This window comes from Paramisgurnus dabryanus, chromosome 5, assembly GCF_030506205.2.
Source record: "Paramisgurnus dabryanus chromosome 5, PD_genome_1.1, whole genome shotgun sequence".
In the NCBI taxonomy this organism is placed as follows: domain Eukaryota; kingdom Metazoa; phylum Chordata; class Actinopteri; order Cypriniformes; family Cobitidae; genus Paramisgurnus; species Paramisgurnus dabryanus.
The window spans coordinates 35,470,536-35,493,224 of NC_133341.1; the positions used below are offsets into that span (position 1 = coordinate 35,470,536).

Here is a 22,689-nt window from a genome sequence, read left to right on the forward strand (position 1 = left end):
ATGACGGCGGAGTGACGCGACTTTATTAAAAGGACTTTGAGTATACTTACTTTGCATATGAGGCATTTATAGCACAGCTTATTTGTGCATTAATGTATGTTATGTTAAATAAGTTGATATATTAAAAGCAATGTATGCAGCTTGTCTAAGAATAGAGACGAACTCACAGAGTCACGCTGGCTGATCCATCAAATCCGGTCCCAATAACGACGTAGCTTTGCATGAATAAAACAGCCATGAATTAATGCTTTGTGGAATTAAAAACGCTAAATTAAATTCGTTTTTCTGTTATTTATGCTTATCATTAGCATCGTAAAATCACGTTCATATTGCTGATCACTTACCGGAGGCTAAAGCACATCTACCACTTTTAACAAGATTTACCCTATTAACATTTACCAGATAAACATTATTTTGCTAAAATATCTAAATAAATGTCTGTGGATATTAATTAATTATTTATTACCTCCGCAAGCGGTCACAGTTTAATACAGTTAATGCGCGAGTAAATGCATAGATAAACAGCGCTGTCTACAGCCATTTCATAAGCTAAAACAACTAAATATTAATTATTCTGAAATCAAATAATGTTACCAGTTAAGAAATTTGATGATATATAAGCCGTTTTGTTTGTTTCTTTCCTGAATGTAGTATTCCAGTCAGTCAGGGCCGGCCCTGGGCATAGGCGGAATAGGCAAATGCTAAGGGCGCCGCCGACCCCTTGGGGCGTCCGTGCGCCCAAATTATAATTTTTTTAATATATGTATATAAACATTTAACAATAAATATTTATATATTTTATAATATAAATATTTTGCACAAGAAAACAGCAGTTATCAATGAATTATTAGTAGCATAGTATCTCGGAAGATCGTGCTTGTTAAATAGCTCTGTGGCTATACTGCACTGAAGCGGCAGTTTAAAATATAAACCCAGAATTAAATTCAGCGAACGTCAAGAACAAGAAAACGGAAAAAACAATCAGACAGAGACGCGGAATTTACATAATGTTACACAGACCATGTTTAAATTGCAATGTTTCTGCACAGAAATACCAACTTATTCACTTTGTTTGGTATTAATAAGCTGCGCATTGGAGTGCTGGCCGCGGTGCTGAAGACGCGCTCGGACGGAGTACTGGTGGCAGCACAGATATTTACGTGCAACCTATTGGAAACTATTAGGCCTATTCGTTGTTATATAATTAGTATTCGTTGTTTTTCTTTATTACTTCCACTTAAGAAGAGTTCTGCACTTTTTTTTCAATATTTCTCTTTATATAAATACTATTTTGTACTTAAATCTATAATTTCATTATTTTACTAACCCAACTAACTCATCTGCGCTTTCCGATAGGTTGCACGTAAGGAGAATAGTATAGCTTTCTTCCCCCTGAGAAGAGTTCAGGGGCCTCATTTATAAAATGCTGCGTAAAAACCATCCTACATTTGATCTTACGATCATTTATCAAAAATGCGTACGTGTGATTCATAAACCGAACGTACGCGCAAAAAACGCGCGTAACCCTTTCAAATCTATAAATCGCAAATGACTTTGAACTTGTGCGCAGCCGTGCAGTTTCAGATCTCCGCCTTTAAACGATGCCTAATTAATGTCACAGACATATAAAAGAGCGCTTCTCAATGTTTAAACCAAATTTCGAGCAGCAAGATTGGCTTATATTTCCAAAAACCTGCAGCAATCAGACAAGCAAAAGTGCGTACGTCTGCTCAGACCCTGACGTGGCGCTAAGCACTTTTCCACGTCAAAGACAGCTTTTATAAATATGCACTTTGCCGTGGATTTTTGCGTACGCAAACTTTACGATCAAATCTGTGCGTACGCACGCTTTATAAATGAGGCCCCTGCACTTTTAAACTTAAAAAAAATATATCTCTTTACAAAAAAAAAAAAAAAACGTTTTTCTTCTATTTAAAAGCTTTAATTTCGTTATTTTACTAACCCAGCTAATGACTCCTCCATTTCCGATAGATTGCACGTACTGTAGATATCTGTGTATATGTGCCATCACGCGTCTTCAGCACCGCGGGGAGCAGCCAGCACTCCAATGTTAAGTTTGGGGGTGGAAGCATCATGGTTTGGGGCTGCTTTCCAGCAAGGGGTACTGGCAGACTTCATAATATTAAAGGCAAGATATTTGGAGAAATTTACCGTGACCATCTGGATAAAATCTGCTGCCATCTACCAGAAAGCTGAAAATGAAACAAGGGTGGACATTTCAGCAAGACAGTGATCTCAAATACAAGGCCAAGGAAACAATGAAGTGGTTTTAAAGAAAGAAAATCAAGTTGCTTGAATGGCCCAGTGAGAGAACTGAAGATCAAAGTACATAAAAGAGGCCCAAGGAACCTTCAAGATTTAAAGACCTTTTGAGGCTGTTTACACTTGGCATTAACATGCGTTTTCGTCGATCGGATCACAAGTGGATGACGTTAATGCCAGGTGTAAACGGTGTTCAAAACGTTTTGAGCTCGTCCACTTTCGACCAATTTTCAACCACATCCAGAGGTAGTCGAAACCACTTTCGATCGGATTGCTTTGGAGTTGCAGAACGCATATGTGGTTGAATGTGTTCGAACAGCCACACGTGACCGCCTTCTCTCCGCCCATTTATCTAATCTGAGGTATTAAACACAAGTTTTACGTCTTTTTTTTTTACTTCTGGCGTGAACATACGGTGAACAGGGCTATTTTTAGCCTTTCATTGATAAAACTAAAGCGGAGGATCTCCTTAGTTTGTTTTTGAAAGCGTGTGTAAGTCGCGCGATCCTATTTCATCAATTGCACTGAAAATTCAGAGAAATCTCTAACATACACACATACAAGACTCTGTGCAGCATGTTTACTTGCTAAACAAGCAGTGGACTCCGACATAATTTTAGTTTGCGTCCATATAAACTCATAATTTCTCCCGCTCGGGTTTGAATGACAGCAGAGAAACTCGCCCACCATCTCACAGACCACCCTCTCACAGTATTCAGGACAGATGCAGTCGAAAGTGGACAAAAGAGATGGATTTAAATTAGAGATCGACCGATACTCATTTTTTCAAACCGATGCCGATAACAAATATTTGGAGGCTTATGTGCCCGATAACCGATATGCTGAACCGATTTTTATTTACTGTTATACTTCTGTTTTTGACATAATAATTACTACACTACTGAACTGAACAAACCCTTATAATAATAATCATCATCACAATCACTTCCTCTTTGCATACAAAGTCATAAATAGAGGGGTCTGAAAGAGTGAAGAATAATATTAATTTAATGAATAATGTAGAAACTATATTCCCAATACATGGACTATTCCAAACACCCCTATCATTTCGTCAGAAATGGACTGATCCAAAGTTCGCGCTGCGGTTTTCAGGTAACAGAGCGGGAGAGAGAGAAAAGTATAGCGGAGTTGGCTGCTTGTTATACATAGTTTATAGAGTAAAACAGGTGGATTAAGTGCCTTTTTTGGGATATAATATCGTTGTTTTGACCAGCAACCTGAGCCTTCAGCAATCCAACCAGTAGTTAGCAAAGAGATTTTACAAATAATATCACTGACTGCAGGGCCGGCCCTGGCCAATTTGCTGCCCTAGGCAAGATTTCACCTGGTGCCCTTTAGAATCACAGAATCACAATTGTGTTCCAATCATTTTATTCATAATTACACAGAAACAAACAGCACAGCTTTGTCTTTTTTTTCTTTATTTTGAAAATGTTTTGGAAACACACACAAACACACGAACACATACACACAATACCCTGTTACTCAGGCATTTGATCTTGACATTGTTAAAATCTTGTCTTTTTTTACATGTTTTAACACTGTACATTTAACTTAAAATATGTAATTGTGTACAAGAAAACAGCTCTTATTAATGAATTATTAGTAGCATGTTGTAGTGTCTCGGGAGATTGTGCTCATTGTTAAATAGCTTTGTGGCTATACTGCACTGGAGCGGCAGTTTCAAATATAAACCCAGAATTCAGCGAACGTCAAGAACAAGAAAAAACAATAAGGCCAAGACGCGGGATTTAAATTACGTTACACGGACCATGTATAAATTTCAATGTTTCTGGACAGAAATACCAACTTTGTCTGGTATTAATAAGCTGCTGTTGAGCGTGCATGCATGCCATGGCGGTTCAGTGCATTGCTTAAAGTTTTCTTTGAAACAACAGTACCTGCTGATGCAAGGTCTTCCTGAAGTTCTGCCCGAGTGGTTCTTGGCTCTTGAAGAACTCTCCTGATAATTCTTTGGACTCCTCGGACAGGGATCTTATGTGGTGCACCTGATCATAGCCGGTTTATGGTGAAGTGATGCTCATTCAATTTCTGGATAATGGCCCCCACAGTGCTCACATGAACATTTATCATTCTGGAAATGCACCTATAACCATTCCTATCATAATGCTTTTCAACGATAAGATAACAAAGATCCTGAGAGAGTTCTTTGCTTTTACCCATCATGAAGTCTTTCCTGTGTTTCTCCTTCTTCTTCTTCTTCTTCTTCTTTGCAGCTGATATCAATTAGTACTGATAGGGGGCAGGGTTTCTCTATCAGTACTGACAGTTTGCAGGTGATCTCCTGGCTTTCTTCTATTCATTTTGCATCTTGTTCTCTTCATGTGTTCAATACTTATTCCCTGGGTCATTTCACTTTATTTATTATGACTCAACTTGTATACTTAAATGTTCTGATTTATTTGTATTTCTTTGTCTTGATGGCTACATCTGGTGGAAATTTTGTGTCAATAGCCCACTTAGAAATCCCCTTACTGATAAAAATGCTGATGTGTCATATACTTATTTTCCCCGCTGTATACCTGAAAATAAAAAGACTCATTGCATGACATTGATTCAACAAACCCAACATCAATGGAAAGCTTATTTATTCAGCTTTCAGATAATGTATGAATCTCAGTTTAAAAAAATTACACATTTGACTGGTTTTATGGTTCATGGTCACATATTTTGTTATGGCCTGTAACATCATGTTATCCATGTTATAAAAATAATGAAAAATATAACCATTTGAAAAATGCAGAAAATAAAAGACTTGTACCTGCAATTATATAACTACCCAAATGTACATGTAATATGAAATAATTAGTGATACTAAATTGATGCATCTTTTAATTTATATTTTTCTAATTTTCAATTTCTGTATTTTCAGCACACGAAGAAAAGTTGGGACTTTTGTACCTTGGGACTTTTAACACAGTGCAGTCACATTCTGCATGAGCAAAAAAATAACATTTACACAACTTTCATCTTTGTACTTCTATGAGCAATTTTTGAATTTCTCATCGTATTACCACTTAGGACAAATCCCTTTATGTTGTTATATTTTTCATATATAAATAGATTTGGTGTTCATTATCCATCAAAAATTGACAAACGACACTGAATCTTTTTATAGTTCACATGAACTTCTCTACCTTTTACCTAAACAATTTATTGGCTTACTGTATGAACACCACCACGCCTTTGTCGTTGATAAGTTCATTTTCTAGGTTAATAATTATACATGATAGTATAAGATCGAGGAAGACTGAACGACCACACACGATCAATCACTGCTTTAAAAGAAATCATGAGATTTTTAGCTTTTTTTCTTTCTTTGCTCATTGCTATCGGTCCAGCACAATGTGGGAATGTTTTAGTCTATCCAACTGAAGGCAGTCATTGGATTAATCTCAAGATTGTGTTGGAAACATTGGTGGACAGAGGACACAATGTTACCGTTCTGCTGCCAGATGCCGTGATGGCAATGAACGTCAAAGATTCGGATCCCTACAATCGTGTGGACTTTAATATGCCAATTTCTTCCAAGGAGATGTTTGCTTTCATTGAGGAAATGCTGCAGTTATCGATGTATGAGATTGAAAAATTAAACCCACTCCAGATTATAATAAAATTTTACCAGCTTGGCTCCAAACATCTGGATATGGGTCTTTCGTACTGCGACGGCATTCTGAAATCTCCAGGCTTGTTGGATAAATTGCAACAGGGGAAGTTTGATGTAATTCTGTCCGACCCAATGTTCCCATGCAGTGATATATTGGCCGAAAAGTTAAACATTCCCTTGGTGTTCACGTTTCGATTCTCCATCGCTAACGCTGCAGAGAGGTTGTGTGCTCAGATCCCAGCTCCACCATCATATGTACCAGGAGCCATGAGTAAACTCACAGACAAGATGAGTTTTACAGAGCGAATCGCGAGTCTGCTCTTCTACCTTTCACAAGATGCTTTTTCCAAATTTATGTGGAAAAAGTTTGACAACTACTACACTGAATATTTAGGTGAGTTAAAATTTGTGTTTATGGTTCAAAACTAGTTCAACTTCTTAAATTGTGGTTTAAAACAAGCAAAATTCAGTGCATATGTTATAGCTAGCATGCTGGCTTTAGGTGGCCATCTTTGCCAGACTGGAATCTGGCAGGCCGAATAAAACCAGCTTAAGCGACCAGCTTAATTTAAAGTGACCGCTTCCAATGCTTTGCCCATGCATCGCATCGAACCGCTTTTAGAACCGAAACTTAAGAATTCTGTGTGGTTCTGGTTCCATTTAAATAACAGAAACGGTTCTAAAAAAAGAAACGGTTCTTTCTTCCCAACCCTAGCTGTAATGGTATACCGGTGTTGCGGCATACCATGTACGGTTATCGTACCGTGAACATTTGCTTATCCACAGTTTTGGCAAATAAAATTAAAGTCGCCATGAAACGGAAGTATCAATTGACCTACGGCTAAGCCACGCCCCCTCCACTCACTTGAACAAACAATCAACATTCGGTGACAGGCGCTATGGCAGCCTTTTGACTGCCCAGATTTTTGAAGACAGAAAGACTATATATCATCTCGAAGTCACCAAAAGGGCCTTAACTATGCATTGGAGGGGTTATATTAATAATTATATTGTTGTGAAGGTCGATGAAAAGCATCAGCTCCAGGCAAAAATGTACAGGTCACAGTGTAAACGCGATTAACCACATCTCGTTGCCATCATGATCAAATTAAATATGTAGGTCTAAGTTGCATACTGGACAAGCCTTTTTACCATCTTTACCAAGAGTATCTCTCCGTTAGTTTGGTATTTACATGAATCATTCAGCACAACATTGCGATTACAAATAACATCTGTTATCTCGGGTTATCTACAGATAATTACAGATAGTTAATGAAGCTAAGTGACATGACGTACAACGCAGCTAGAAGCTAATGTTAACGTTTTCAAATTTTAGGCTAACGCTACATTAGAGATGTTAAAGATAACGTTCAAATACGTTGTTGACTTAGCTTAGAACAGATGTAGACATGTTTGTTTAATTTATCCCCATTTAGTTGGTGGTGTGGTCTACCGCATAACTTCATCCAGAGGAGACACTTTAATGTTATCTCGGTTGAAATGTCCCTTGGGAAAGGGTAAAAAATACAAAATTTTTCAGACTTTCGGGGATACCTAGTGTCGGAGTTGCATGTACCCCATGCACACTGTTTGACCATTTTAAAATTAAATTGACAATAAAAAACATATAAAAACAAATGAAAACTGACTAACTGCAATGCATTTTAATGGACGAGAAAGCAGAAAATGTCAGAGTGTATTGGGTATATGCGCATTGTGATTGGCTCATCACGTTTGGGGCGTGGCTTAGCCATAGGTCAATTGTCTTATTTTCCATGTGGTGACGTAAATCCGAGCAAAATCCACCTGCCATCCATATGACTGGAAGTAAAGGAAGATTGTTTTGAGGAGGGGAGGAGATCTGCATTTTTGATGAAAGATTATGAAGGCACATTCATTTTTAATTAAATTGTTTTCTAAAACGATTATCAAACCATAAAAATCTCATACGTTACAACCCTAGAAACACACAAAAAGAGATGTGTTTAATTTAAGACTTATGTTATATGCTATTGGAGTAACATAAGGATTCAGACACATGTAGCAATTTTGTAAGGCCACTAAAATTTTTAATAATCATTTGTAAAATCTTGATGTGTTAATTTTAAGTTAAGTTAGCAGGCACTTTTTATTGCAGGACGACCCACTACCTATTGTGAGATGATGGGTAAAGCTGATATCTGGTTAATTAGAACCTACTGGGACTTTGAGTATCCAAAGCCATTGCTGCCCAATTTCAAATACATCGGAGGGAGTCACTGCACCCCTGCCAAACCGTTACCTAAGGTGCATTTTACTGTTAATAAGATCAGAGATGCTTCTCAAAAGATTAGAGATACTTCATCTTAATTATTATTGCACATTTTATAATTATAGTAAGGAATCATGCTGTTGTAACATACTTCAGGTTGTCCAGAAATATATAGTCACATATTTCCCATAAATTGTGTTTTTGTGTGTCTGTAGGATATGGAGGAGTTTGTCCAGAGTTCAGGAGAGGATGGGATAGTTGTGTTTTCTCTGGGGTCTATGGTAAAAAATATGACCAAAGAGAAGAGCAATACAATCGCTTCTGCACTGGCACAGATACCTCAGAAGGTTACTTAACATTTTTACTGAGAGTTTGAGTAGGGGAAGTAGTAATTCTTTCTTTGTTATTTATTATACAGTGATCATCTGTGAATAAGTATACTTTATATAAATGATTTTATTACTTACAGGTCTTATGGCGATACATGGGGGAGAAGCCTGATACTATTGGACCAAACACCAGAATCTATGACTGGATCCCTCAAAATGATTTATTGGGTTTGTGTTAAAATTTTAACATAACATGACGTTTTTGATTTCGTTAGCATGAATAAATGAGTTTCTTAAGATTTTTCATGGTTCAGGTCATCCTAAAACCAGAGCATTTATAACTCATGGAGGCACTAATGGAATATATGAAGCCATATATCACGGTGTACCGATGGTCGGCATCCCGTTGTTTGGTGACCAGCCTGATAACATGGTCCATATGAAAGCCAAAGGAGCGGCTGTTATCATGGACTTCAACAGTATGAAGACTGAAGATCTGTTAGACGGACTCAACGCTGTCATTACCGACACCTCGTGAGTCCCTCTGTACTTTAACAGATTTAATCACACATTGTGATTTTGCTTTCGAAATATTTTGAGGTTTGTGATGCATTCTTACCGCACAACATTACAACATTTGTCTTATTTCCCACAGGTATAAAGAGAATGCAATGCGGTTATCCAGGATTCATCATGACAGACCGATGAAGCCTCTGGATGAAGCAGTTTTCTGGATTGAGTTTGTCATGCGTAATAAAGGTGCTAAACATCTGCGTGTTGAGGCTCATAATCTTACCTGGTATCAGTACCACTGTTTGGATGTGTTTGCTTTTCTATTCACTATTGTGACTGCAGTCCTTTACATCTTCTTTAAAATCTGTAAGTGCTTTATAATACGCTACTGTTTTAGATCAAAGCAGAAAAGCAAGCGGGAGTGAAACAGATTTTAATAAAGATTCTTTTAAATCTTCTTTATTCTTTGCACAAACACTATGTCTATACACTAATTATAACAAATAATAATTCAAATGTTAATATCTTTTTAAAATTCAGATTTAAATGTTTATTCTCCCACATCACAGGATTAAGCCAGCAATTATGAGATGCATGGTTATCAATGCATTGTAATATTTCATATAAAATTTGCTGCACTAAAATAAATAATGAATTGAGTGTGCATAGTATATAACTTTTTTGAATAATAAAAGAAAATATTTACACACCTTTAAAGTCTTTACTATTGCATCTCAGACCTCTACGACTTTTATTTTGAAGCAGTTTTACCTGAGGGGTTACTGGTCACACACTGCGGTCTTCAGTGTAAAGCTGTTATTTAGCGACTCAAACATCACTTTATAACAGTCTGACGTTGATAAATAGTTAACTGTAAGTAGTTTAAACTTTGATTTATAGAGTTATTTAAGAGTTTTAAAATATGATTACTTGTTGAAACTGCGGAGTGATGAGAGGATGAGAAACGACTGTGCATTCTAAACAGTATAAGTTTGTTTGGGAACAGGGGTTTGAATTATGAAGATTTATGAGTGTAATACATCCACCCATATCAATACTCATTTGCTGAATTCACGTGATATGGCACGTTTGGTACGTGCTCGGAAGCATCGATTCACACCAGAGGAGTCATAAATGACCTCCAAGCAATGCAAACATATGGGTGATGGATCACAAGACAGAAAATGAGACCCTAGACCACAAAACCATAAGTGAGAAAGGTTTATTTCTAGCAAAAGCAAAAAATAAATTATATGGGTCAAAATTATTTTTTTTCATGCCAAAAATTATAAGGATTTTTAAGTAAAGATCGTGCTATGAAGATATTTTGTAACTTTCCTACTGTAAATATAATAACACTTTATTTCTTAATATTTTGTAGTATTATCCTGTCTATGGCGGTATATTCAGTTACCGTGAAATTAAATGTCAGACGTAAAAGATTTTTTCTATTCTGTGTATTTCGCGGAATGTAAATAAGTGGGCGTGGCCGACTCGGCAATCCCGTTGAAGAAAAATAGGAAATCATCCACTAATTAATGAGGAATTTCTTTAATTTAATAATAAAACCCAGTTAATCCAGGGCTTAAGATCATCTTAAAACAGACTCCATGATCATCACCTCATAGCACCTGTCATATTTATAATCTCCATATCTAAAGATCTCATATACAGATATTTTCCCTGTCTGGTTTGTGCATATTCATACTTGTTCGTTTTACATATTGCATATTTTTAATATAGTGTATGAATAAATGAAGAGTTTTGTTCCAAAACGCAATAAAGGCCATTTTTGAAAAAAATGGGTTACTGCCAAAATCAGTATTATATCAGGTCAGTATTTAAAAGTAAATTCTTAATTTTATGCAAAATCCAATATCCGCTGTGTTATTCTATCATCTTTTCTCCCTTTTTTCCCAAAACGCAATAAACGCCACTCCTCCTTTTCTACAGAATGCAATAAATCCGCTCCACAAATTACAGCACACCATTCCACGCAATGTAAACAAACAATGGTGGCGTGTTGAATACACAGAGTACTAGTTTTCCTCATCTACTTTGTACTTCGTGATCAACAAAGAAACAAAAACAAAATAATACTTTAATAGCATTGATAAACCTGTGGTTTTCTGGGAAGGGAAAGAAACGTAAGTCATCAACATCTAATAATTTACGCGAGAGGCACTCGGGAGACGATCAGCTAGCTTCTCTCGTGCTAACACATTGACCCCAGAGGATCTTATGAAAAACTTTCCATAATTTTACTCAAAATTATGAGTAGCTGATCGCTGTGAAAAATGTTAAGCACGACGTCAAGTATAACCGCGCAGCAATGACAGTGTTCCTAATATGACAAAGTAAGTGTTTTGATTAATGCCATTAATGTTTTTTTTTAATCAGTGTGTACAACTGTTCAACTAAATGAATATAAAATGGCAAAAATGAATGCACATTTATACATTGATTTAATAGATTCATAGAATTTTGAAAAAAGGTGTCATGGATTTATTGCATTTTGTGGAAAAAATTATTTGTTTTTATAATAAATCTTTGAAAATCAAGTTATGGATTTGAATTTTTTATGTTTTTATAGTCTAAAGATGCTATGTGAAAGTTTGCAACAGAAAATAGTGGTTTTCATCTTGTCACTTTCTTGGTATAGAAAACACGTTTTTACCGAAATTTGTCAAAATGGATTTATTGGTTTTGGAACCAAACTCTTCAAATACAAAATACAATGCATACTATATCTTCAATAGCCTACAAAACAAATAACTAATTTAAAAACAAGATTCTATCTTTCAAGACATAATCTTTTGTTATCGTCAGTGCATTTTCACTTTAATTTGAACTTGCATTTAGTGAAAGTGCACCTATTTCATTGCTAAAACAGTGTTATTTTGTGTATTTGGTATAATACAATGTGTTTGCGTGGTTAAAAACACATTATTTTCCACATACCATACATTTTTGTAGCTTCAGATATCCCTGCCTTCCTCAAACACTTTGAGATTTTTCTCAGGTCTTATGGCGATACATGGGGGAGAAGCCTGATACTCTTGGACCAAACACCAGAATCTATGACTGGATCCCTCAAAATGATTTACTGGGTTGGTGTTAAAATTTTAAAGTAACATGACGTAAATTGATTTTGTTAGCATGAATAAATGAGTTTCTTAAGATTTTTCATGCTTCAGGTCATCGTAAAACCAGAGCATTTATAACTCATGGAGGCACTAATGGTATATATGAAGCCATATATCATGGTGTACCGATGGTCGGCATCCCGTTGTTTGGTGACCAGCCTGATAACATGGCCCATATGAAAGCCAAAGGAGCGGCTGTTATCATGGACTTCAACAATATGAAGACTGAAGATCTGTTAGACGGACTCAACGCTGTCATTACCGACACCTCGTGAGTCCCTCTGTACTTTTGGTTGACTGATTCTTCGCACATCATGATTCCACTTTCTAAATATTTTTTACGTTTGTGATGCATTCTTACCACACAACATTACAACATTTGTCTTATTTCCCACAGATATAAACAGAATGCTATGCGGTTATCCAGGATTCATCATGACAGACCGATGAAGCCTCTGGATGAAGCAGTTTTCTGGATTGAGTTTGTCATGCGTAATAAAGGTGCTAAACATCTGCGTGTTGAGGCTCATAATCTTACCTGGTATCAGTACCACTGTCTGGATGTGTTTGCTTTTCTATTCACTATTGTGACCGTAGTCCTCTACATTTTCTTTAAAATCTGTAAGATCCTAATAATTCGTTACTGTTTTAGATCAAAGCAAAAAAGCAAAAGGGAGTGAAACAAATTTTAATAAAGATTCTTTAAAATCTGTTATAATTCTTTGCACAAACACTATGTCTATTAAACACTAATACTAACAAATAATAATTAAAATGTTAATATCAAATTCAGATTTAAATATTTATTTTCCTACAACAAAGGATAAAACCAGCGATTATGAGATGCATGGTTGTCAAAGCATGCGTTTTGTTTGCATGCATTGTAATATTTCATATAAATATTAGCTGCACTAAAAATATATATAATTAATTAATGTGTGAATAGTATATAAAGTGTAATGAATAATACAATTAAATCTTTACACATCTTTAACGTCCATTACTGTTGATTCTCAGACCTCTACGACTTTTATTTTGAAATCAGTTTTACCTGAGGGGTTACTGGTCACGCACTGCGGTCTTCTGAGTGTGAAGCTGTGATTTAGCGACTCAAACGTCTGACGTTGAGAAATATTTAACTGTAAGTAGTTTAAACTTTGATTAAGTGTCTTTAGAGATTTATTTAAGAGTTTTAAATATATGTTTACTTGTTGGAAATGCGGATTGATGAGAGGACGAGAAACGAAACTTTGAATCAATAAACGGCTCACTGAGGACACCTGCTGGTGAAATAAATGCTTGCACAAGCTTAAAACACATTTACCGTTAATATATATTGTTTGTTTTGGCAAAATAAAATGTAATATTCCAAACCGGATTTAATTACTCTGATTTAATACTTTATGTTACCTGAACAAGGACACGAGATGGGTGCATTCCAAACAGTGTAAGTTTGTTTGGGAAAAGAGGTTTGAATTATAAAGTGTTTATAGAGACAGAGCGCCGCGCATCATAACCTGAAAACCACGCCCACCGGGGGGGGAAAACAATCCTGGATTAGTCTCCATTGACTTTGTATTGCGAGAAGCCGCCCCCTTGTCATTTCTGGCTTGGACGCAGTTCTACTAATAGTATTACTATGAAAAGTTGCCTGTATCCATTTCTGTGTCTTTAAACGCTCGTTTTTGGGGTCGACAGCTTATAAAAACTTATTTACAGATTAAACTTAAAAACAGATTAATACCTAAAAGCTTGTGTGTGACAAGGTGTACATCTAACAACCCCAAAAAAACAAATACGTTTTTATAAGCTTTCAACTCCAAAAAAAAAACGAGCGTTTAAAGACACAGAAATGGAAACAGGCAACTTTTCATAGTACTCCTATTAGTAAAACTGCGTCCAATAGGGGAAAACGTAGTCGGCGATCCACTTTATTCTCCTTAAAAGCTGGGTTTTACGGCTCGACAGCTTATAAAAACTTATTTCTGGGTTCTTTGGCTTGTTAGCTGTACATATTGTCACACAGCAGCTTTTAGGCATTATTCTGTTTTTTGTTACAAGCCAGAAATGACAAGGAGGCGGCTTCTCGCAATACAAAGTCAATGAAGACGGTTGGATTGTTTTCCCCCCGGTGGGCGTGGTTTTCAAATTTGCATATCGGCGCTCTGTCTCTATGAGTGTAATAATACACCCAACCAAATATGACGCATCATTTGCTGAAGTCACGTGCTCGGAAGCATCGATTTAAAACAGAGGAGTCATAAATGTTTGAAGCGTTGCTGAATGATTTTCAACTTTCAAACTTAATTGTTTTAGTTAAGGAAAACGAAATATACTGTGCTAAAAATGACCTCTAATGCAAACATATGGGTGATGGATCACAAGACAGAAAATGAGACCCTGGAGTCTGGACCACAAAACCAGTCATAAGTGACAGTGACAAAAGCCAAAAATACATTATATGGGTCAAAATTATAATTTTAAAAGGTCATGTGCTATGAAGATATTTTGAAACTTTCCTACTGTAAATATAAACAATCTATATAATGCATTATATATATATATATATATATATATATATATATATATATATATATATATATATATATATATATATATATATATATATACACACACAATGCAGTTGTAAATGGCTTGATTTTGACACTCTTTAAAGGTAGTTTCATATATTCCGTTACCGTGAAATAAAATGTCAGACGTAACGTTTCATATTCTGTGTATTTCGCGGAATGTAAATAAGTGGGCGTGGCCGCCTCCGCAATCCCGTTGAAGAAGAAACGAGAAATAATCCACTCATAACAAATAAACGAGGAAATTCTGTAATTTCATAATAAGCACATGTGAGAACGGCTGCTCTCTCCCCCTCTCTCTCTTGCTCTCTCTCTCTCTCTCTCTCTCTCTCTCAATTTTTGTAAAGTTTTCTGAACTTTAAGCAAGCTAAGACAAAACTCGTAGTACAAACATCTTTGATCAGAAAGATGAGAAAGAAACGCAACGGTGTAAGAATAAATACAAAATACAATGCATACTATATCTTCACTAGCCTAGAAAACAAATAACTCATTTAAAAACAAGATTCTGTCTATCAAGAAATAATCTTTTGTTATATTTAGTGCATTTTTATTTTAACACTAATTTGAACTTATTACATTTTTAAATGTGATGCTTCTTACCATGTTTGAAAGATTCGGTCACAATGCAATGCTACAGGGCCTAACTTACAGGCTGTAAGTTCGAAGTGGGAGGAATTATGATAATATCATTCTTGTGCAAGTCAACAGGCCCAGGAAGTAAATTGTTGCCTACAAGTGTGTTTGGTGTAGTCCAAGAAAAGAGATTTGCGTTATAGCTCGCGCCATTGTTTACTTTGGGGTTTGTACCTTTTGCATATCATTAACATGTACTAATACACACTTATACACCAAAGGAAGAGTAAAATCGTAATTCAGACAATAGGTACTCTTTAAAACCAGTCAGCAAATTTGTAAAACAATATAAACATTAAGCTGAAAAGCATATATACCATGAAATAAAATGACTCATTGTGTGAAATTGATTTTTGGTCATACCACCCTAGTCCTACAAACCCAATGTCATTGGAAAGCTTATTTATTCAGCTTTGAGATGATGTATGAATCTCAGTTTAAACAATTTACCCATATGACTGGTTTTATGGTTCAATGTCACATATTTTTAGCCTGGTTAGCCAGACCTACATCAAGATGTAAGGTCTGGCAACTCTTCACACAAACGGCTCAATGCAAGGGGCGGGATATAAGGTTGTCCCTCAAAATGCCTCTGCACGCAATAGGATAGCGCTATGACCAATCAGAGCAACGAAGAAGGTGACGTAGTTACCGTAACCAGTCGGCAAAACTCCAAACACATCTTTCTTGCTTAAAAAGGACTTCAGTAGGGTTTATTTGCTCTTCTCTCAAAGAAAAACATAAGTCTAAGTCCTCCAGAGTCGCGGCCAAAGCCGCTTCAAAAGAAAGCTGTTCGCCAGCAGCAGCAGCCATTCTTTGTTTTCAACTAGGAACCGTTGCAGCTCTGTCGTCATCATGTTAAGCCCGCCCCACAGACGCTACACACGATGTGATTGGCCTGACCAAATTTTGGTTTTTGGAGCTGTTAAGTGTATTGTGAGTGCCTAGACTAAACCCTGGCAGCAAATATATTTTGCGGCCGCTAGGGTGCGTCTAGATTTCTAGGCTAACATATTTTGTTATGGCCTGTGACATCATGTTATCCATGTTATTAAAATAATGAAAAATATAACCATTTGAAAAATGCAGAAAATAAAAGACTTGACACCAAATGTATCTGCAAATATATAATTACCCATATGTACATGTTATATAAATTAATTAGTTATATTAAATTGATGCATCTTTTGAATAATATTTAATTGAATAATTATACATTTTCTGTATTTTCAGCAGACGAAGGAAAGTTGGGACTTTTGTACCTTGGGACTTTTAACACAGATCAGTCACATTCTGCATGAGCAAGACAAAAACATTGACACAACTTTCATCTTTGTAATTCGATGAGCAATTTTTTAATTTCTCATCTTATTGCCACTTAGGACAAATCCCTTTATGTTGTTATATTCCTCATATATAAATAGATTTGGCGTTCACTATCCATCAAATATTGACTAACGACACTGAATCTTTTTATAGTTCACATGAACTTTCTATACCTTTCACCTAAACAGTTTATTGCTTTACTGTATGAACACCATCACGTCTTGTCCTTTATTATTGTATATTCTAGGTTAATAATTATACATGATAGTATAAGATCGAGGAAGACTGAACGATCACACACGATCAAACACTGCTTCAATAGAAATCAGAATGAGATTTGTAGCTTGTTTTCTTTCTTTGCTCATTGCTATCGGTCCAGCACAATGTGGGAATGTTTTAGTTTATCCAACTGAAGGCAGTCATTGGATTAATCTCAAGATTGTGTTGGAAACATTGGTGGACAGAGGACACAATGTTACCGTTCTGCTGCCTGATGCTGTGATGGTAATGAACGTCAAAGAGTCGGATCCCTTCAATCGTGTGGACTTTAATATGTCAATGTCTTCTAAAGAGATGTTTGCTTTTCTTGAGGAAATGCTGCAGTTCTCAATGTATGAGATAGAAAAATTAAATCTACTCCAGATTATAACAAAATTTTACCAGCTTGCCTCCAAAAGTCTGCATATGGGTCTTTCGTACTGCGACGGCATTCTCAAATCTCCAGGGATGTTGGATAAATTGCAACAGGGGAAGTTTGATGTTATTTTGTCCGACCCAATCTACCCATGCAGTGATATATTGGCAGAAGAATTAAACATTCCCTTGGTGTACACATTTCGATTCTCCATCGCTAACGTTGCAGAGAGGTTGTGTGGTCAGATCCCAGCTCCACCATCATATGTACCAGGAACCATGAGTAAACTCACAGACAAGATGAGTTTTACAGAGCGAATCGCGAGTCTGCTCTTCTACCTTTCACAAGATGCTTTCGCCAAAATGATGTGGAAAATGTTTGACAACTACTACACTGAATATTTAGGTGAGTTTAAAATTTGTGTTTATGGTTCAAAACTAGTTCAACTTCTTAAATTGTGGTTTAAAACAAGCAAAATTCTGTGCTTAGCTAGCATGCTGGCTTTAGGTGGCTAGCTCGGCCAGACTGGAATCTGGCAGGCCAGATAAAACCGATGTAGGCTGGCTTTAGCTGGTTTTATCCAACAGTGATGATAGAAGCTTGGTCCCAATGCATTCGTCAACTTATGCTATTACCTAAGTGTGTGACAGCAACAGGGTTGTCACTAGTGTATTGTAAAAAAAATAAAATATTCCGGTTCCAGTTCTGCCTAATAGAATTCTGATTCTATTATAATAGAATAAATATGAAAAATAATGCACAATACTTAAACAAATCCATTTGTGTATATTAATTACTGTCAAAATATTTTAAATGTAATGTGAATTGATATTTTCACTCACTACAACATTTATTCTAGTTGAAGTAGCCCTCGTAAGGTTTATTCCTAGTAAAGTGGACATGTTAGTAGCAGTAGTTCTCAAACATTTGAAAACACTGCATGATTTGAGATTTATGCTGTGCTGGAGCAAGTGTTTGTACAGCCAGCGCATCGGAACCGCTTTTAGAACCAAAACTTAAGAATTACACGTGGTTCTGGTTCTATTTATAAAACAGAACCGGTACTTTGTTCCCAACTGTAGTTGTAACGGTATACCTGTTTGGCAATATGACACAATATTGACATGTGTGGTTATCGTACCGTGAAAAAATCCACGGTTTTGGCCAATAAAATTAAAGTCGCCATGAAACGGAAGTAGCGATTGTATTTTTTTTCATGTGGTGACCGAGGGGCAACCTTCCGATCTTTCTGATAAAGCCAATATGGAAGAGATTTAAACTGCAATTCATTGACTGGTTGCTTGAGGCTGGCTCCAAAGGGGAGTCAAATACCATAAACCACCATGTTAAAATTGTTAACTTCACAGTAAAGAATAATATGTTTACAGTCTAGTTTACAGCTACCGTGAAACCAACCGTGATTTTTTTCTGAAACGATTATCGTACCATAAAAATCTCATACCGTAACAACCCTAGAAACACACAAAAAGATATGTGTTTAATTTGAGACTTATGTTATATGCTATTGGAGTAACATAAGAGTTCAGACACATGCATCATAAAGCAATTTTGTAATGCTATTTAAGTTTAAAATAATCATTTATAAATGTGTCTTTAAATACCATCCAAAAAACTTTGGGTTAAGTTAGCAAGCACTTTTTAATTTTATTGCAGGACGGCCCAGTTCCTATTGTGAGATGATGGGTAAAGCTGATATCTGGTTAATCAGAACCTACTGGGACTTTGAGTATCCACGGCCATTCCTGCCCAATTTCAAATACATCGGAGGGATTCACTGCACCCCTGCCAAACCGTTACCTAAGGTGCATTTTGCTGTTAAAAAGATCAGAGATGCTTCTCAAAAGATTAGAGATACTTCATATGAATTATTACTTTACATGAGAATGATGATAAGTAAGCCCATTATAAGTATTTTTGGAAAAGTTTTTGATAATTTGTATTTGGACAGACATTTCTCTTGGAAAGTGCCATTAATCATACTGATGTAACATATTTCAGGTTGTCCAGAAATATGTAGTCATATTTTTTTGTGTGTCTGTAGGATATGGAGGAGTTTGTCCAGAGTTCAGGAGATGATGGGATAGTGGTGTTTTCTCTGGGGTCTATGGTAAAAAATATGACCAAAGAGAAAAGCAATACAATCGCCTCTGCACTGGCACAGATACCTCAGAAGGTTATTTAATATTTTTACATACTGTAATATGGGTTTCATAGTGTTTAAAATCATCTGTGAATAAGTATACTTTATATAAATGTTTTTATTACTTACAGGTCTTATGGCGATACATGGGGGAGAAGCCCGATACTCTTGGACCAAACACCAGAATCTATGACTGGATTCCTCAAAATGATTTATTAGGTTTGTGTTCAAATTTTAACATAACATGACGTAAATGGATTTTGTTAGCATAAAAAACATGAGTTTCTTCTTGGTTCAGGTCATTCTAAAACCAGAGCATTTATAACTCATGGAGGCACTAATGGTATATATGAAGCCATATATCACGGTGTACCGATGGTCGGCATCCCGTTGTTTGGTGACCAGCCTGATAACATGGCCCATATGAAAGCCAAAGGAGCCGCTGTTATCATTGACTTCTACAGCATGACGACTGAAGATTTGTTAGAAGGACTCAACGCTGTCATTACCGACACCTCGTGAGTCCCTCTATACTTTTGGTTGACTGATTCATCGCACATCATGATTTCGCTTTCAAATTATTTTTACGTATGTGATCCGTTTACTGCACAACATTACAACATTTGTCTTATTTCCCACAGGTATAAAGAGAATGCTATGCGGTTATCCAGGATTCATCATGACAGACCGATGAAGCCTCTGGATGAAGCAGTTTTCTGGATTGAGTTTGTCATGCGTAATAAAGGTGCTAAACATCTGCGTGTTGAGGCTCATAATCTTACCTGGTATCAGTACCACTGTCTGGATGTGTTTGCTTTTCTATTCATTATTGTGACTGTAGTCCTCTACATCTTCTTTAAAATCTGTAAGTGCCTTATAATACGTTACTGTTTTAGATCAAAGCACAAAAGTAAAAAGGAGTGAAGTAGACTTTGAAAAATTATTAAACATTTTCTATATTCTTTTTTGTAATAATTCTCACATAAATATTTTCACATTTCCTGGAATGAATTAAAAGACAACAACAAACAATGTTAAAACTTTATCTCTTTTTGAAATTCAAATAAAAAAATCTGTGTTTCTACAGGAGATGATTTGTCTATTAGTGTCGCTATTCACATTCCTTAGACTTTTATTTTGAAATCAGCTTTATCTGGGGATTCTGGCCATGCACTTTGATTTTATGGAGTTTTATGATGATCATGAGAAATATAGTAGTGTAAATGTTTATTAAGTGTTGCTTAAGAGTTACATTATGAAGAGAAGGGTTTGTAAGCCAAAACGCGTATATCTCCAATTTTAATATTTTACATTATAGCTCAGTGAATTAAAGGCTTTTTAAAAAATTTACTTGAGTGGTTTTTCGAGTGAATTTGCTTTTACCATTACATTATGATTATTTGATGGAAATGCTTTGGTGATGAAAGGAGGAGGGAAGCTTTGTGAAACTTTAAATTAATTTGTAAAATGATTCACTTTTTTGAAAAGCACGAAGCACGGCACATTATGGACATCTGCATGGTAAAATAAATGCATGGAAAACACAAGTAGAGTAAAGGTATATCAAAATTTTCTTAAATATAATTTTAATTTTGCAGAATACATTCAACAAAATGTATAAATTGCCCATGCTGAAAACCAGCAGAATCTGTCAATGGCCTGGCAATGCTGGTCAAGTTGGTGTTAAGCTTTTATTTAGCTGTCGATCAGCTGATCTTCTAGCCAAAGACCAAACTTGATTTAAGAAGTGGACAAACTGCCTCTAAAACCAGCCAGTTTAACCAGAATATAGACGGTTTCAGCAGTAACAACAGCTTTCATGGAACAAACGTAAATTCTGGTAAACTTATAAAAGTATAATTTGTTTGGAGCGATTCGGTTCAATAATAAGTATCTCTGTCTTATTGGAGTTTAGCATAAGGAAGTTATTTGCCATCCAGTCACTAATATCGCTAATACAGTCTGTTAGCTTAGAAAACTAGTGGGTTTCGCTAGGATGTGAGGAAATGTAAAGCTGGGTATCATCTGCATAGCAATGAAAACGTATGTTTCCTGATAATGTCTCCTAGAGGTAAAAATATAACAAGAACAGGAGAGGGCCTGGAACTGATCCCTGCGGTACACCATATTTAACTGGGGAGTGATATGATTCTTCAATATTTACATAAACAAAGTGATATCGATTTGTTAGATACAATCTAAATCAGGCTAATACCTGACCACTGATGCCAACACAGTGTTCTAGTCTATTGAGAAAGATTGTGTGTTCTATTGTGTCAAAGGCTGCAATCGGATGTTAAAAGGAGGTAATTTGTAACTCTAAGCAGTGCTGTCTCTGTGCTATGGTGGGGCCTGAATCCTGAGTGGAACTTTTCATGCGTACTATTATTCAATAAGAATGTGCATAGCTGGCTTGCCACTACTTTTTCTAATATTTTTGAGAGAAAAGGTTGATTTTGAGATTGAAAATTATTAAGATCTCCCTGGTCGAGGTGCAGTTTTTTAATGAGCAGTCTAATAGCTGCCAGTTTGAAAGCTGTTGGAACGTATCCTAATTCTAAATTTTAGTTCAGATTTATGGTTTACTTAAAATATTTTATTTTAGATTGTAGCTACACCACCCCCTCTCCCTTTTAAGCGAGGTTTGTGTTTATAATAATAGTCTTGTGGGGTGGATTCATTTAAACTAATGTAATCGTCCGTTTTAAACGTTTTAATTTTGGTCAGTAATGATTTCATTGATAATAGGTTCTTTATTGGTAAGCGATCTAATGTTAAAAATTCAGACTTTTAACATTTGAGTTATTGTTTTCTAATTTTTAATTAACAAGATTTGAATGAGACGAGGAAAACGGCGCTCTGTATTTGTTTGTTAGAGTAAAAGACACAGTCGAAGCGGAGGTATCTTTTCATTAATGTTTGTTAGATTATGCATAAGAGATTTTTATTATATTTTATTTGTATTTTCAGCACACTAAGAAAAGTTATACCATGGGACTTTAATGAGAGCACAGTCACAATCTGTGATTGGAGGATAATACTGAGAAACTTTCATCTCTTTTCTTCTTATTTTACGGACAAAACCCCCTTTGACACTTATTGAGTGTTTAAATCAATCTAAATGTTCCTAACAGTTATCTGAACATTGTCTACCTTTGTACCATTTATAA

General features: G+C 35.9%; 1 protein-coding gene across 2 annotated transcripts; it reads left to right on the forward strand.

Moving 5' to 3' along the window:
* The first annotated feature begins 5,615 nt into the window (after positions 1-5,615).
* Positions 5,616-20,856, forward strand: LOC135732705 (UDP-glucuronosyltransferase 2C1-like). 2 transcript variants are annotated; one of them, XM_065250962.2, is made up of 8 exons: positions 5,616-6,326; positions 14,280-14,282; positions 17,140-17,763; positions 19,033-19,181; positions 19,421-19,552; positions 19,651-19,738; positions 19,818-20,037; positions 20,161-20,856. In XM_065250962.2, exons 1-8 carry the CDS (start codon positions 5,618-5,620, stop codon positions 20,441-20,443), a joined length of 2,208 nt encoding a protein of 735 aa, XP_065107034.1. In that variant the 5' UTR covers positions 5,616-5,617; the 3' UTR covers positions 20,444-20,856. The 2 variants fall into 2 exon arrangements, with proteins under 2 accessions (XP_065107034.1, XP_065107033.1); XM_065250961.2 differs by lacking the exons at positions 14,280-14,282; positions 17,140-17,763; positions 19,033-19,181; ... (2 more) ...; positions 19,818-20,037; positions 20,161-20,856 and adding exons at positions 8,070-8,218; positions 8,399-8,530; positions 8,653-8,740; positions 8,827-9,046; positions 9,168-9,732.
* The last annotated feature ends 1,833 nt before the right edge of the window (positions 20,857-22,689 follow it).

Excerpts from the sequence above, each read along its gene's own strand:
- LOC135732705 (XM_065250962.2), top strand. The coding sequence starts at position 5,618 with ATGAGATTTTTAGCTTTTTTTCTTTCTTTGCTCATTGCTATCGGTCCA. Across the intron at positions 17,764-19,032 it reads CTACTACACTGAATATTTAG|GACGGCCCAGTTCCTATTGT; the intron begins GTGAGTTTAAAA and ends ATTTTATTGCAG. Across the intron at positions 19,553-19,650 it reads TGGCACAGATACCTCAGAAG|GTCTTATGGCGATACATGGG; the intron begins GTTATTTAATAT and ends TATTACTTACAG.